This window comes from Grampus griseus (genome assembly GCF_964374135.1).
Source record: "Grampus griseus genome assembly, chromosome: 20".
Lineage (NCBI taxonomy): Eukaryota > Metazoa > Chordata > Mammalia > Artiodactyla > Delphinidae > Grampus > Grampus griseus.
This window is the reverse complement of record NC_139014.1, coordinates 37,893,192-37,906,896: the sequence shown is the minus strand read 5'-3', so window position 1 is coordinate 37,906,896 and position 13,705 is coordinate 37,893,192. Positions and strand designations below refer to the sequence as shown.

Below are 13,705 nucleotides of genomic sequence, written 5' to 3'. Positions count from 1 at the left end.
TGGGCATGTCGGCCAACCCAGCGGGCAGCAGTCTCCCCACTCGTGAAGTGGGGGTGGCTTCGGGTACCTCTCGGGGCTGTTGTGAGGCCGAGTGGGAGGATCCAGGATGTGTGTAGAGCGCGTGGGGCCCTGGGGACCACAGTCACGGCCTTTAGGTTAGCACAGCCTGGCCGAGGACCTACATGCAGCCCGAGAGGCGTGGAGACCGGGGGTCCTCTCGGGCCTCGGCCTGGGCCGTGCCTCTGGAATCACGGCTGGTGGGAGCGTGTCTCGAGCCACCCGCCCGCAGAGCGTTCGTTCGGCCAGGCCGCCCTCCAGAGGCTCTGCAGAGTCTGGACGCTGCTGGGCTGCTCACAGGACCTACAGTTACGTGGCTGATGGATGCGCTTTCCTCAGGCTCGAACGTGTGGGCTCCAAATCCGGAAACCGTCAGTGGAGATGCTGTTTCCCAGGAGTGCCATCGGAGGGTTCCGCTGTCCCCTCAGAGCACCTGACGCTGTGCAGAGAGGCTGTTGCTGGGGAGCGGAGGGGGCCCAGACAGCTCTTCCAGATGAAAGGCCATCCTGTGGAAGCTGTCAGGCAAAAGACGTGAGAAGGCCAGATGTGGGTTTGTACACACGCTCCTGCACGTGCAGGGAGCCTCCCTGGACGCACTGTTGCAGTGTGGCCTGTGACCACGAGGGGCATGGCAGCTGCCCCGTCTGTCCCCCGCTGGAGAGAGCTACGTGCAGGAATGACACGGAAACAGGCACAGCGTGAGGCCGTGTCCGCACAAATATGACTTCTGTGTCGCACCCCGTGTAGGTACCTGGTTGATGTGAGAAATGAATGCTGAGAAACCGGCAGCCTGGCTCCCTCTGGGGAACCGTACTGGAAGGCACGAGGAGGACTTTCACTTGGTTACTTTATTTCCTCCTGAACTATTTGAATATTTTACCCAGTAGGCATTAAGTGTTTTTTTTTTTAAACTTTTAATTTAGATTAATTTCACACTTAAACCTTGCAGGAACAGTACAAAGAACACCCTATGCACCCTTCCTATACATCCCCAGTGGTTCACGTTTGACCATGTGCGCTGTGTCATGTTGTGTGTGAGCGTACCTGTAGGTCAGTGTATCGTGTACAGTGTTTTCCCTGAACCACACGAGAGCAGGAGACCTGACACCCCTGCGCCTGTCCAGGGCCCAGGCTGGGCGCCTCTGACTCAGGGAACGAATGCGTCCCCGCCCCTCACTCACCTGCCTCTCTGGCCACCGACCTTTGCAGACGCGGCCTCCAAACACGCGACCCAGGCCTTCTTCGACTGTCTGCGGGCCGAGGTGGAGCAGCATGACATCGAGGTGACCGTCGTCAGCCCCGGATACATCCACACCAACCTCTCCCTCAACGCCGTCACGGCCGACGGGTCCAAGTACGGAGGTTAGGCCCTGGTGTCGCTTTTCTTCTATGCAAAGCTACCTGATGATTCTGTGGTCGTTTTCATTTTCTTTCAGAAAATAAGTTTAAAACTAAACCACTTGACGTGTGGGTGTTGGTCGTATATACTGAAGACTGACATCACTCGGCATGAACCCGAGCTCAGTGAGTCTCTCGTTTCATTTCAGTGATGGACAAGACCACGGCCCAGGGCCGAAGCCCCTCGCAGGTGGCCCGAGACGTGCTGGCTGCCGTGGGGAAGAAAAAGAAGGATGTGGTCCTGGCCGATGTGGCGCCTTCCCTGGCTGTTTACCTGCGCACTCTGGCTCCCAGGCTCTTCTTCAGCCTCATGGCCTCCCGGGCCAGGAAGGAGCAGAAACCCAAGCATTGCTAGTGCCTGTCCGGGCAGGTGGCGCGGCAGCACCGCTGCTCCACAGGGACAGGTGTGTTTGCGTGGACTGTACTGGATTCTTGCCTCATGGCGGGGGTGGGGAGGGAGTCATGCCTCTCTCGCAGACCCCCAGCCTGTCCTGCTGGAGGAGGACAGGCTTCCTCCGGGGGGAGGGGTAAAATGCAGCTGGATCTAAACTCTAGGACATGAAGTAAAGGGTTGAGCTGTGGAGCTGTGATCCCTGAGGGCAGGCAGAACCACGCCTCCTTTGAATTCGGGTCTTGAGATCAGAAGACTTCCTGTCATCTGACCCAGTTCTTGTATTTGATTCACCTAGCGCTGGGGGCTTGGGGAGAAGGCTGCTGCCGCCTTCACGCCGTTCACGGGGTCCCCCAGCATCTTGTTCAGCGCGGCCAACAGTCAGCATGTGGCTGGCTTCTCGACGTGTCCCATTGTTCCGTGTGCTGGAGCCGCCTATCTGCACCTGGCTTGTTTCTGGTGACAGCTTCTGCTCAGCTGCCCCAAGGTGGCCACAGCTGGTCCGTCTCCAGCTGCCTTACCCATGAATCTGATCTGCAGGCAGATCACAGGCTCCCTTTCCAAATCTGGCCTATTACAGAAACACCTCCCAGTCCCACCCAGCAGGCTCAGGAGGGTGGTGGGCACTGCACGGTCAAGATAGGTCTGTTTAGGATCACTGCCAGTTTACCCTTGTTCCAGACCATTTGCCACCCAGCACCCAACTGAGGGACCAGCATTTCCAGGCCCTTGGAATTAAGTCAACGTTTCTCACTCTTCTAAAATCTCTGGCTCTCCTCCTGTGAACAGATGGCCCCATCACCCCCATACACCCTTTTGACACCTTCCCAGCACCCCTTGTTACTCTCTGGTGTCTGATCTTCCTGAGGGATCCTTTAAAACCACGTGAACATCAGTCTGGTTGCCGCTTAGAAAAGTGCCCCTTAGGGATGACCGAGCAGAGTCTCGGGCCGGCATGGCCCCCTTTTCTGTGGAACACGAGGGGGGCAGCAGGTTGAACTCAGGACAGCTTCAGTGCTTTAAAAAAAATACAGATGTTAGTTTGTGTTCTCCTAAATCAGAATCTGGACAAGAGGTCCCAGGCCCCAGCTCTCCAGGTGAGCCCAATGGAGACCCAGTGACTGCCAGGCCTCGCCACCTACCTGTCCTGCCACACCCCTGAGCAGCACTGAGCTGCGCTGCCTTGGACCAAGGCATGAGGCTGCTCTGGGAGGGGCTGGGCCTGCCTGTCCAGAGGCCTGTTCGCACTACAGGTGGTGCCCCTCCTGCCACCTGCATGCTCCCACCAGGACCGTCACGGAGAGAGCAGACACCTGGAGTTGAAATTCTTATAATTTTAATGGTCAATAGCTTCTGGTTGGCTCTGGATGGTACAGTTAAACAACATACTTAACGACCCCCCAAGCGCGTTCACATCCCCTCAGTAGCGTTGCTTCCATCACATCCTGCTGCCTGGTCGGCCTTCCACAACCTCAGGCCCCCGTGGGTTACGGGAATCCACATCTTAGTGTGATGAGCTGAAAAAACCCCTGGTACACTTGTGATCTGTTATTTCTTTAAAATAACCAGCGTGCAGCCAGACGCCTTCCCGGGCTCCTTCTGCCACCTCGCGGGCCGGGCTGCCTGCTCCCCCTACGCTGCCCCGATCATACGGCGCAGAGCTCGTAAATCTTCCTTACACAGTACACCAGCGCCGCCAGTGCTATCGTGTTGTGCAGTCTCTTTCTGTGCAAGTCGTCCTTCCGGACCAGCACCACCGGGGTGGAGGAGGTGAGTGTGTGCAGGGGCAGTCGGGACAGTTTGTAGGCGTCGTACTCCACCTGGTACTTACAGCAGGGGTCGAACTGCCAGGAGATGCCGTAGAGGGTGCAGCACGCCAGGCTCAGCACGCCCGCAGGCAGGGAGATGTAGTGGGAGTACTCCAGGGGCAGCGCCAGCGGGGTGAAGAGGCAGGCAGTGCCCGCCAGCACGGTGGTCTTGTGTAGGCAGTTGCCTACAGTGATCCAGCGGGCTGTCTCGTCACCGATGCGTGTGGGCTCGATCACGATGTACTTGTACTGGGCTTCCAGGGCCTGCTCCAGCTCATACTCAAACTGGTCTTGGGCGTTCTCCCCGTTGTAGATCTCATGCACAATGTAACAGTCTGTGGCCGACAGGCTCACCCTTAGGAGGAAGGAGTGGGGAAAAAGAAGAGCTGGTTAGAGGCTGCTGCTCTGCAGAGATGCCGTCCCCAGAGGAGAGGCGCCTGCCCTGAGCACACCAGGCGGCCACTGGGAGCGGGGCTCGGAACTGCCTGGTCAGCGGCTGCACGAGGGGCCGCGCGCGTAGGTACCAGGGAAGGCTTGTGGAACGAGGTCACCCCAGAACCTCCAGGGTCAGCATTTCCTTCAAAGAGGAAAGCTGTTACGCGTTCAAGGCAGTGGAGACCGGACTGTTGGGTAAACTCCTGGGAGGAAAGACAGGCGAGGGAGAGCCGGCCACTGGTGCCCGCCCTTTTGTGCTCCCAGGGGGATTTTTGGGGGAGCCGTGCTGCACGGCATGTGGGATCTTAGCTCCCCAACCAGGGACTGAACCCGTGCCCCCTGCATCAGAAGCATGGAGTCTTAGCCACTGCACCGCCAAGGAAGTCCCCCTCCCCATTTGGTTTTAACTCAGAATGGAGACAGGCTCCCAGGTGGGATCCAGCACCTTACAAGGCACCTTAGCAGACAAGCAAACCTAAGAGGCAGGGCCTCACTCCCGGCAGGAGCAGCTCTGGCAAGTTCATCAGCCAAGACAGGCCCAGGGAGAGAAGCACGGGAAAATGGAGGGTCTGTGCCGCCCCGCTGACCGTCAGAGTGAGGCCAGGGGACGATGCCTCCCTGTCGGCGTCCAAGGTGAGCTTTCCGGCCACACAGTCCCTCTGGAACGCTCAGAGCGAGGCGCGGGTGTCAAGGCCAGGATTAGAGAACATTCTTGCCCAAACCCTAACCTACCTGAGTGCAGTGACAAAACAGGCCCAACAAGGAAGCACCAGTTGAAGCCCCAGCATCTCGGGGACACGTCAGTGGGCAGACCCCACCCTCACCTGGCGCTCACCCAGGCCTTCCTTTCCCGTCTGCCCCACCCTCGCCTCTGCCGCCCACCCCTGGGGCGGGCTCCTGCTTCCTCCCACAGCGTGCTGGGCGAGCCCATCTCCACAGGTTGGTGGCTGTGCCCCCAAGTCCCTCCAGGCTGCTGGCTCAGCCCTGATGGCACGGGAGCAACTACCAGTGGACACGGGCAGTCGGGACTGCACAGCTGAGGGTGTGTGGATGGCGTGCTCACCCACCAAAGCCGCCTGGAGCCCCAGTCTTATGCTGGGCCAGTCACCCCACTCCTGTCCGTCACCGCCAACCAGTGACCAGCCTTCCACAGCGCGGAGAACCCTCCCCGGCGCCTTCCGACACAGCAGGCTCAGGAGCCAGCCAGCCCAGCGGGCACACCGCCCTGGGCTCACCACCAGTTCTGCTCTAGAGGCCAAACCTGCTTTACCTGCTCAGGAAAGGATGGACCGTGACACATAAAGCAGCAGGTTTCCAGGACTCCACACAGTGTGCAGGGAAGGGAAGCAGCACAGGGTCCAAAACAGACCCAGACCCACCAGCAGGCGCCCCCTCTGTCAGAGGACCCACCCTGCGGTCAGCACCCACAGCCCCACCTGCTTGGGGGGGGCCGGGGAACCCTCTGCCCTGCAAATGTAGTTTCAAAGGCTGCCTGGACCACCAGATTCAGTCCTGCAGTTGACAGGGACTGTTGCTTCTCAAGCCAGGTGGCTGAGGACTCGAGAGTGAGCCATGGCCGCCTCTGCCCGGCTACCCCAGCGCCCACTGCATGCGGCCTGCTTTGTTTCTGGGTCAAAAGTAACCCAATTAAGGAAAGAACCCAGTCAGAAGTTTGCCGTGAACCATCTCAGAGCACCACCAGCCAACCCCCAACTTGAACCCTGTACACAAAAGCAGATGAAAAAAACCCAACAACTAATAGCCAATTGGGATCCTTTGAGTCCTGGGCTTCCTAAGCGACTATATTTTTGCATTTTGTTGCAGGTGTGAAGTGACCAGCAAGAGAGCATAGCAAAAAGGGTTCACGTTGAAACAACTGAGAGCGCATCGATAAAGGAAAGAGGTCTTTAAAGTGAGAAAGTCAAGTACAGACCAGTGTTTGTAGCCTGCGATCTTCAGCGCCTTTCTGAGAAAGTGTGCGTTTGCTTTTAGATGCACAGATGTCTCTGGGCTGATACACAAAGACCCAAGAGTTACGACTGTCTCTGAGGAGGGGAATGGAGGGGCTCCAGAAAGAAAAGGGGCCCCTTCTTACCAAATGACTTTAGAACTCTTTGAATTTGGCAGGTTCCATGGAGCGTACAGTACGGAACTGGCCTGCACAGAAGAGCACAGCCTGCCGGGCCACAGGGGCTGCTGCAGGCGCTGCCGCGGGTCAGCGTCACGGGCTCCCCCTGGGGGCTTGTGAACCTGCCTCCAGCTGGGGTCAGTCTCCTCCTCTCCCCGTCAGAATCGGTTCCAGCAGCACCCAGGAGACAGTCCTCAAAGGAATCCTGGGGAACGTGGCAGCCACCACGAAGAGCCCACAGAACAAACCTCATTTTGCCAGCACAGAATCCGGCCCAGGGGATCCCACGCCATCTCGAAGCCAGTCTTGAAGGAACCTGGGATTACAGGAGCCTCAGACATGGGACCCACAAAGTCGGGAGACAGCTCCAAAAGTCAGGGGTGCACAAGAATGTTCAAAGCAGCACTCCTGGTGAGAGCAGAAGACTCGAGAGCAGAGAGAAAGAGAGCGTGACTCAGCCAAGGGAGGGAAAGCCGTGGAGGCACAGCCGCCCAGTCCCTCCCGACCCTGAGGGGGAAGTGGGTGCACCACACCCGTGAACGCCTCCCTCTCTCTCTCTCTCTCTCACACACACACTCACACTCTCTCTCACACACACACACACACACACACACACACACACACGGCTCAGGAGCATGCAGAACCAAGCACGTGCTGTCACGGAGACGATGGAGGACTCAGGAGGAAGGTGGCTGCTGCCTGCGCTCGGGAGGGAAGTGTGGGCCAGGGAGATGCTAGCACTTGGTTTATTAATTGTTTTCTAAATTATGGTAAAATACACATAACACAAAATTTACTATCTGTAAATTTTGTGTTATGTGTCCAGTTCAGTAAGGTTAAGTACACTTAGACACTGTTGGGCAACCAATCTCCAGAACTTTTTCGTCTTACAAACTAAAACTCTGTCCCCATTAAACCACAACTCCCACCCACCCACCCCCTTCTACATTCTGTCTCTATGAATTTGGCTGCTCAGGGAGGGACCTCATGTAAGTGGAGTCACACAGTATCTTTTTTTTGTGGCTGGCTTCTTTCACTTAGCATAATGTCCTCAGGGTTCATCCACGTTGTAGCAAGTGTCAATTTCCTTCCTTTTTAACGCTGAGTAATATTCCCTGTGTGTATAGACCACATTTCGTTATCCATCCATCCGTCGGTAGGTTGCTTCCACCTTCTAGCTATTGTGAACGATGCTGCTGTGAACACGGGTGTAAAAATATCTGTTTTAGTCCCTGCTTTTAATTATTTTGGATACATACCTAGAAGTGGGATTGCTGGATCATGTGGTAGTTCTATTTTTAATTTTTTGAGGAACCTCCACACTTTCCCACAGTGGCTATACTAATGTACATTCCCACCAACACTGCACAAGGGTTCCCTTTTCTCCATATCCTGGCCAACACTTTTGTTTTTTCCATAGTAGCTATCCTAGTGGTATGAGGTGGCATCTCAGGGTAGTTTTGACTTGTGCTTCCTAAATGACAGCTTAATTGTGATAGATTCACCCATTTAAACTGCACAAGTCACTGGCTCGACACTTTTCACTGAGTTGTGCAACCAACACCACGATCCATTTTAGAACATCTTCCTCACCTCAAAAAGTAACCCGTCACTCCCCATTCTCCCCTGACCTCCGTCCATGGCGATCACCAACCTACTTCCTGACTGCGGATCTGCCTCTTCTGGGCGTTCTGCAGGAACACATCACGTGGCACGTGGGCTTTGGAGCTGATTCCTTCATTTAGCCTCGTGTTCCCAAGGTCGTACATATGGTAGCAAGTTTATAACTTTTCATATGGTAAAGACATACTTTTGATGGATTTAACATATAATTTTTAAAATTCCAAGACAACGTATCTGGTGGGAAGCATCAAAGATGCTCTGCATAAAAAAAGGCCAATAATGGTTTCTCTGGATGGTGGCCCAACAGGTAACTTTTAAATTTTAGTTTTCTGTATTTTTCAAAAGGAAAAAATAAACGTGTTTCTTTTGTAATGGGAAAATTAATTATAAATTTTTTCATAAAAAGAAAAATCCTGTCCAATAGCTCTGTATCCCTTGGGGTGGAAGAGACCAGACAGGGCAGGCCCTCCCAGCCGAGGAGAGGGGGCCCCCCTCCTGCTCCAGTGGGCACTGGCCCTGCAACCCACCACCTTTTCTGGTCATGCTGGAACCAGAAGAACCGACCCAAACACCTGCCTTAAGGCCCCTTCCTGGAGCGGCCCTGGGCTCACAGTCTCAGCTCAAACAGAGGAGGAGGTGATGCCAAGCTCCTTGAGGGCAGTGACTGTTTTCATCGCAGTCTGCTCTGCCCCACCCCACCCTGGGCCTGAATGTGACAGGTTCCCAACAGACTTAGAGGAAGTACGTTTGAAAGGACTGACAGGAGACGAAAAACAATTAACAGTAATTAAGAGCACCTGTGGCTGAAAAGTAAACTCGGTCCATGCATCAGGTTGCTTTCCACCCAATAAGCACAGGGTCACGTGACCAGCTGTGACATGCTGCCTGGTGCCACCCCTGCATCCCTGGTCTAGGGAAACCCACTTCTGGCAAACCCCAAATCACTTCCTTGGGAGCCAAGGAAAGCAGTAAACTCCTATGCTGTGGATTCAAAGGCCAGTTAGGACTGAAAGGCACAGGCTTGTAGCTCCAAATACTGAGGACGTTTCCAAACTGGCACCTGACGTTCTCATTGTTTCAGAGGAAGCCACGTGCCAGGGAACAGGCTCCCCGTGGTGCTCCAGGGACCGGCAGCTCTGCTTTGGGGACAAGACCACGGCGCACCAAGAGTTCCTCTCAGTCACTCACTGGCTTTGTGTCCAAGGACAAACCCCCTTGCTGCTCTGAGCCAGCTTCCGTCGTGTCAAATGATGCAAAGGCCCCAGCTCGCAGAGTGCAGACGGGGTGAGATGGGCTGGGCCGGGCACGCACACAAGGTGACAGCTGCAAGGCGCCACCCAGCGCAAGGCCCGAGCACTGTTTAAACTTAAGTAAAATGGAGTGAAATTGAAAATCCAGTTCCTGGGCTTCCCTGGGGGCGCAGTGGTTGAGAGTCCGCCTGCCAATGCAGGGGACACGGGTTCAAGCCCTGGTCCGGGAAGATCCCACATGCCGCGGAGCAACTAGGCTGGTGAGCCACAACTACTGAGCCTGCGCGTCTGGAGCTTGTGCTCCGCAACGAGAGAGGCTGCGACAGTGAGAGGCCCGCGCACCGCACCGCGAAGAGTAGCCCTCGCTTGCCACAACTAGAGAAAGTCCTCGCACAGAAACGAGGACCCAACACAGCCAAAAAAAAAAAAAAATTCAGTTCCTCAGACACACCAGCCACATTTCCAATGCTTGACAGCCGCAAGTGACCAATGGCTGCCCTAGTGGACAGCCCTGAGCAGAATGGCCGAGACTGCCCAGGAGGCAGTGCAGAGAGGCCCGGTTCAGGACACAAGACCACCCTCCCTCCTTCAGAAAGTCAGGCCTGAAGGACTGAACTATAGAGGCACGAGTTACTGCCATTGGAACCCCGACGGCTTGAACGAATCAAGGAAAATGGAGATTCACCCCAGAGGACGAACCCCAGCAGACCCTAACCCACAACATCCAACTTCCAGGATCAGAACCTTCTGGCAGCCAGCTGAGCGGGACCCACACCCTCAGGCCTGCACACCCGCGGACCTGGGTGCAGATGCTGCACTGGCACGACTCATACAGACCAGGAGGAAAGAAACTCAAGAGAAAGAAAACATCCAAATCCCCTGGAGGCCCTCAGCTCTAAAGGAAACGACCAGGTCAGAATGAGGGGAACATCGCCCTGGGAATGTCAGCCACCTGCCCACGTGGCTCGTGGTCCACCTGTTCTGGGAACTAAACCCTCCACCAGCCAGCCAGAACCACATCCATCCAATTCAAAGATTACAGCAAAGCTGTCAAAGAGGACGGCCCAGTCCCCGGGAATAAAGCATAGCACAGAAGATGTGGAAGTAACCCCACAGAACTGGCTGCCTAGAGATGCTGGAGCAGACACCCGCATAAGCCGGGGAGGGGAAAGGCCACAAAAAGTGGTTTCACCCTGAAGCCAGAGCCCGGCCCTCTGAAGGCTCCAGGCCTTTCAACAGTGCTGCTGCCTCACATCGTGATCAGAATCAGATCCCATGCATCCTCACAGGCTGCACTCACATTCAACAGTCACAGAGAACTAGGGACACTCGGGGGCCCTTCAGGAGGAGGACAGGCAGCCCACATGGGACAGAGCGGCGACTCTGTGAGCTGGCCCAGGTTGGCACCAAGCGGCAGAACACACAGATACCTGCACCGCGCCTTCCCAGACGGGCAAGTTTGTCTCAAAGAGGCCGACAGGACAAGTGGCAATCTGTTTGCTGTGCTTGCTGCCAGTGTGCGGAGTTTTGGACAAGAATTCAGGTTACAGCTCAGGGTCTGATGTTCTTCATTACAAACACTGTGGGTTCCCTAGATCTAGTGGACTGAAGAGAAAACTCAGCGCGCAAGCAGCTCTCATTTTGCTATTTCCACCCCTCTCCTATTTTGGTCTAGACCAGCGCTGACCTTTCTGTTCTCTATCTGCGCTGTGCAATACATTAGCCACGAGCCATGTGTTGCTACCAAGCACTTGAAATGTAAATAGTGTGACTGAGGAGCTGAATTTTTCACTTTAATTCTAGTTAATTTAAATTTAATTGCTGCAAGTGACTAGTGGACACTGAATTAACACAGCTCTAGACTCAAGAACCAGGTAAAGCAAGAATTCACACACTATGTATTCTAAACTGGACCATCATTAACACACAGCTGACAACAGTAACTCCTGCGGAAGGTCTGGCACCAAGCAGGGCCTTCAAATACAATGCAGGCTTCAGAGTTTGCAGCCACAGGGAAATCTGGAAAGTCTGCCCAGAGCGTTGCTCTGCTCCAGCCAATGCCCCAAATTAGACGACGTTTCCTTGGGTGTCAGCATAAAGCAGATTGCAACCAAGTGTGTGCAGCAACTCGGGAAAGTGGTCTTACAGCGTGGAGCTGAAATCTGAGTCAGCACAAACATGCCATGGAACAAAGTCATTTCAGAACACCATAATCAGCCTACTTCGGTCACAGGAGCCACTAGGTATGCTTGGGCCTCAATCTATGGTGTGGGCAATCAATTAATCCAGCCTGCCCCACCCGGAAGTCTTCCCACCCACTGAGCAGGAATGGAGGTGTGCCCAGGCTAGGTTTCCATCCCCTACTCAGCGTGGAGGATCTCTGGGAAACAGCCCAGGCAAACACTCCTCCAAAAGAGCCCAGCTAGGGCCTCACGGCAGAGGCAAACAAAGGGGTACCCCCAGCCACTCCCGGTTATCTGGAAGGATGACAGATGGTGCCCCCCAAACCACAAAACCAGACGCCCCATTCCTGGCTGACACACGACATATGCATGTGCAAGCAGAGCCTGCCGTTCAGGCCAAAGGGTGCAACCTGAACACCTAAGGAGACCAGGCAGGTAACTGCAATGAGTCAAGCTGGCAGGTGAGGAATGATGAGCACCTGCCCTGACCAAAAAGAGCCACCACGCAGCTTTTCCAGAGGAGTTTTATGTGAACTATTTCCATTTATAACCACTGGCAACTAACTTAAATTCTCTTAAAAACTAAGGATCACAGTCAAGGACTAGTTTCAGCCTTTGGGATCCTGGTTTGCAAACTCAGTTTCGAATTAACACTTGTCTTAAACCAAAGAGGAAAAAAACCCAATATCCAATTTCTTAGTTCAGTAAAATTGTAACTTTTGCTGGCACGGCCCCTGTATGGTGTCTGGGGCGTCCTCATTTGGCCCCTTCTGCTGTTTTTATCCAGTAAGGAGGAATGCTTCTCTCTCTGCAACTGAGTCTTCTAAACCAGTTATTTCCTATTACTAAAGGATTAATGTTTGCATTAAAGATCTTGAAAATGTTTGCTAGTTTTTCAGGCCATCTGGAAACCATCGAGTTCTCTTCTTTAACTTTGTATGGTCTGATCTAAGAAATAACCAGGTGGGAGGTGGAAAAACAAAAATACTTGCTGGCCATTCACTGCTGCTTCTCCAAGAGGAGGTGCGGCAGGGACAAGGCTGGATAACTCCGAGCTCGAGAATAAAATGCAAGCTGGAGGGGTCTATCAGCACAGCTAACCAAACAGGAAGGCGACCACAATGAGTATGTGATGCAATCAAAGAGAGAGAATAACGCAGAATAGTCGAGAGAAAAAGAGAGCGGGGCGGGAGGGGAGAAAGGGGTAAGAGAAAAGAAAGAGAATTTTTCTGTTCAACAATCCTCACCAAAAAAACCCAAAAGCAAACCCGGAGATCCTGCTGACCTATATCTACCGCACCAGCCCACTCGTAACAGAATGGTCAGGACAGTGCAAACCGGATGACTCCACGAATACACATCCTTTCCCAAACTTCTGGGGCCTGAACAGGTTCTAGTGGCTTCTTCTACTAGCTGAAACTGTTCCTCAGAAGCAAAAACTGTAAATTCAACACGAAACACGAAAACGACGACTCCAATCTTATCTTCTAGAAATGAGTCTTTCAAATCGAGATCTACCTTGTTAGAAACAAGCTCCCGGCTCCCTGCCCTACTCACGCACCGTTCGTTAGGAAAGGTCGCTGCAAAGGATTTCCACGGCAGGGGCGCTGGCAGAGACGCCTCCAAAGTCCCAAGGATCACCCCCGGGGGAAGCGGCCGGCTCCCCGCCCGGAGTCACAGCGCGGAAGGCTGAGGCCCCTCGGTGACCGTGCGAACCACCCCGCCCGCCCAGCATCGGCCCGCGATGGGAAGGCGTCCCCTGCCTCCTCCGTCCCAGGAGCCACTCCTCGCTACGGCTGAGAGGACCACGCGCGCGACCAGGCGGCCGGGGTCTCCGGCGCCGCTCGGCCCGCGGCATTCAGGCGGGTCCCGCCTCGGCCCGGCCGTGCCCAGCCCGCCATCGCCCCTTCCTGAGCCCTCCGCGGAGGCCGCGTCGGCCAGGACCGGGACCCCGCGCGCCCAGCGGCGGACCGGGGCGAGCCGCGAGGTGGAGGCGGGGACGGCGCTGCAGCCTGAGGAGCCCCGCCGGCTTCCAGCCCCGAGCCACCCGCAGAGAGCAGCCCGCGCCTCACCTCTCTCGGGCGCCGCCGCCGCCGCCCGGGCCAAGACGCCTCCTTCCCCACGCGGCCATCTTGGAGACTCCCCGCTCGCGAACGCCTCACACCGGGCGGCCTCGCGACACCGCGCGGGCGGGAGGGAGTTGTAGTCCGGCCGCCGCCCCGGACGGCGCGCCGGCTGGGGATCGGGCCCCGCGGGACTATAAGGTCCACAATACACTGCGCGCCGGAAGCCCACCCCGAGGCCGCCTGGGAAACGCGGGCCCAGACAGGAGGAGCTGAGGGCCCACTTCCGGACTAGCCGCCGCTAGGCCTCCTGCGCTTCGAGAGCTTCGACCGCCGAGGTCACCGAGGGGCCACTCTCGCTCATCCCCC

At 55.5% G+C, this 13,705-nt stretch overlaps 2 protein-coding genes across 6 annotated transcripts in view; one reads left to right on the top strand and one right to left on the bottom strand.

Moving 5' to 3' along the window:
* DHRS7B (dehydrogenase/reductase 7B) overlaps positions 1-8,182 on the top strand; it is a 39,024-nt gene extending 30,842 nt beyond the window's left edge. For 3 of the 5 annotated variants that reach the window (XM_082679005.1, XM_082679003.1, XM_082679006.1), the window contains 2 exons: positions 1,267-1,419; positions 1,605-2,161. In XM_082679005.1, the coding sequence (XP_082535131.1) occupies positions 1,267-1,419; positions 1,605-1,810 (359 nt within the window). In that variant the 3' untranslated portion in view covers positions 1,811-2,161. Of the gene's footprint in view, positions 1-1,266; positions 1,420-1,604; positions 2,162-5,913 lie in introns of those variants that run through there. The other 2 variants (XR_014298316.1, XM_082679004.1) reach the window with 2 other exon arrangements.
* On the bottom strand, positions 3,165-13,417 carry TMEM11 (transmembrane protein 11). The gene is made up of 2 exons (XM_082679007.1): positions 13,346-13,417; positions 3,165-4,009 (listed from the first exon to the last, which is right to left on the bottom strand). Exons 1-2 carry the CDS (start codon positions 13,402-13,404, stop codon positions 3,493-3,495), a joined length of 576 nt encoding a protein of 191 aa, XP_082535133.1. The 5' UTR covers positions 13,405-13,417; the 3' UTR covers positions 3,165-3,492.
* Positions 13,418-13,705: the final 288 nt, after the last annotated feature.

Coding starts and splice junctions, on each gene's coding strand:
- TMEM11 (XM_082679007.1), bottom strand. CDS start 13,404: ATGGCCGCGTGGGGAAGGAGGCGTCTTGGCCCGGGCGGCGGCGGCGGC. Junction 4,010..13,345: donor GGCGGCGGCGCCCGAGAGAG/GTGAGGCGCGGG, acceptor CTTCCTCCTAAG/GGTGAGCCTGTCGGCCACAG.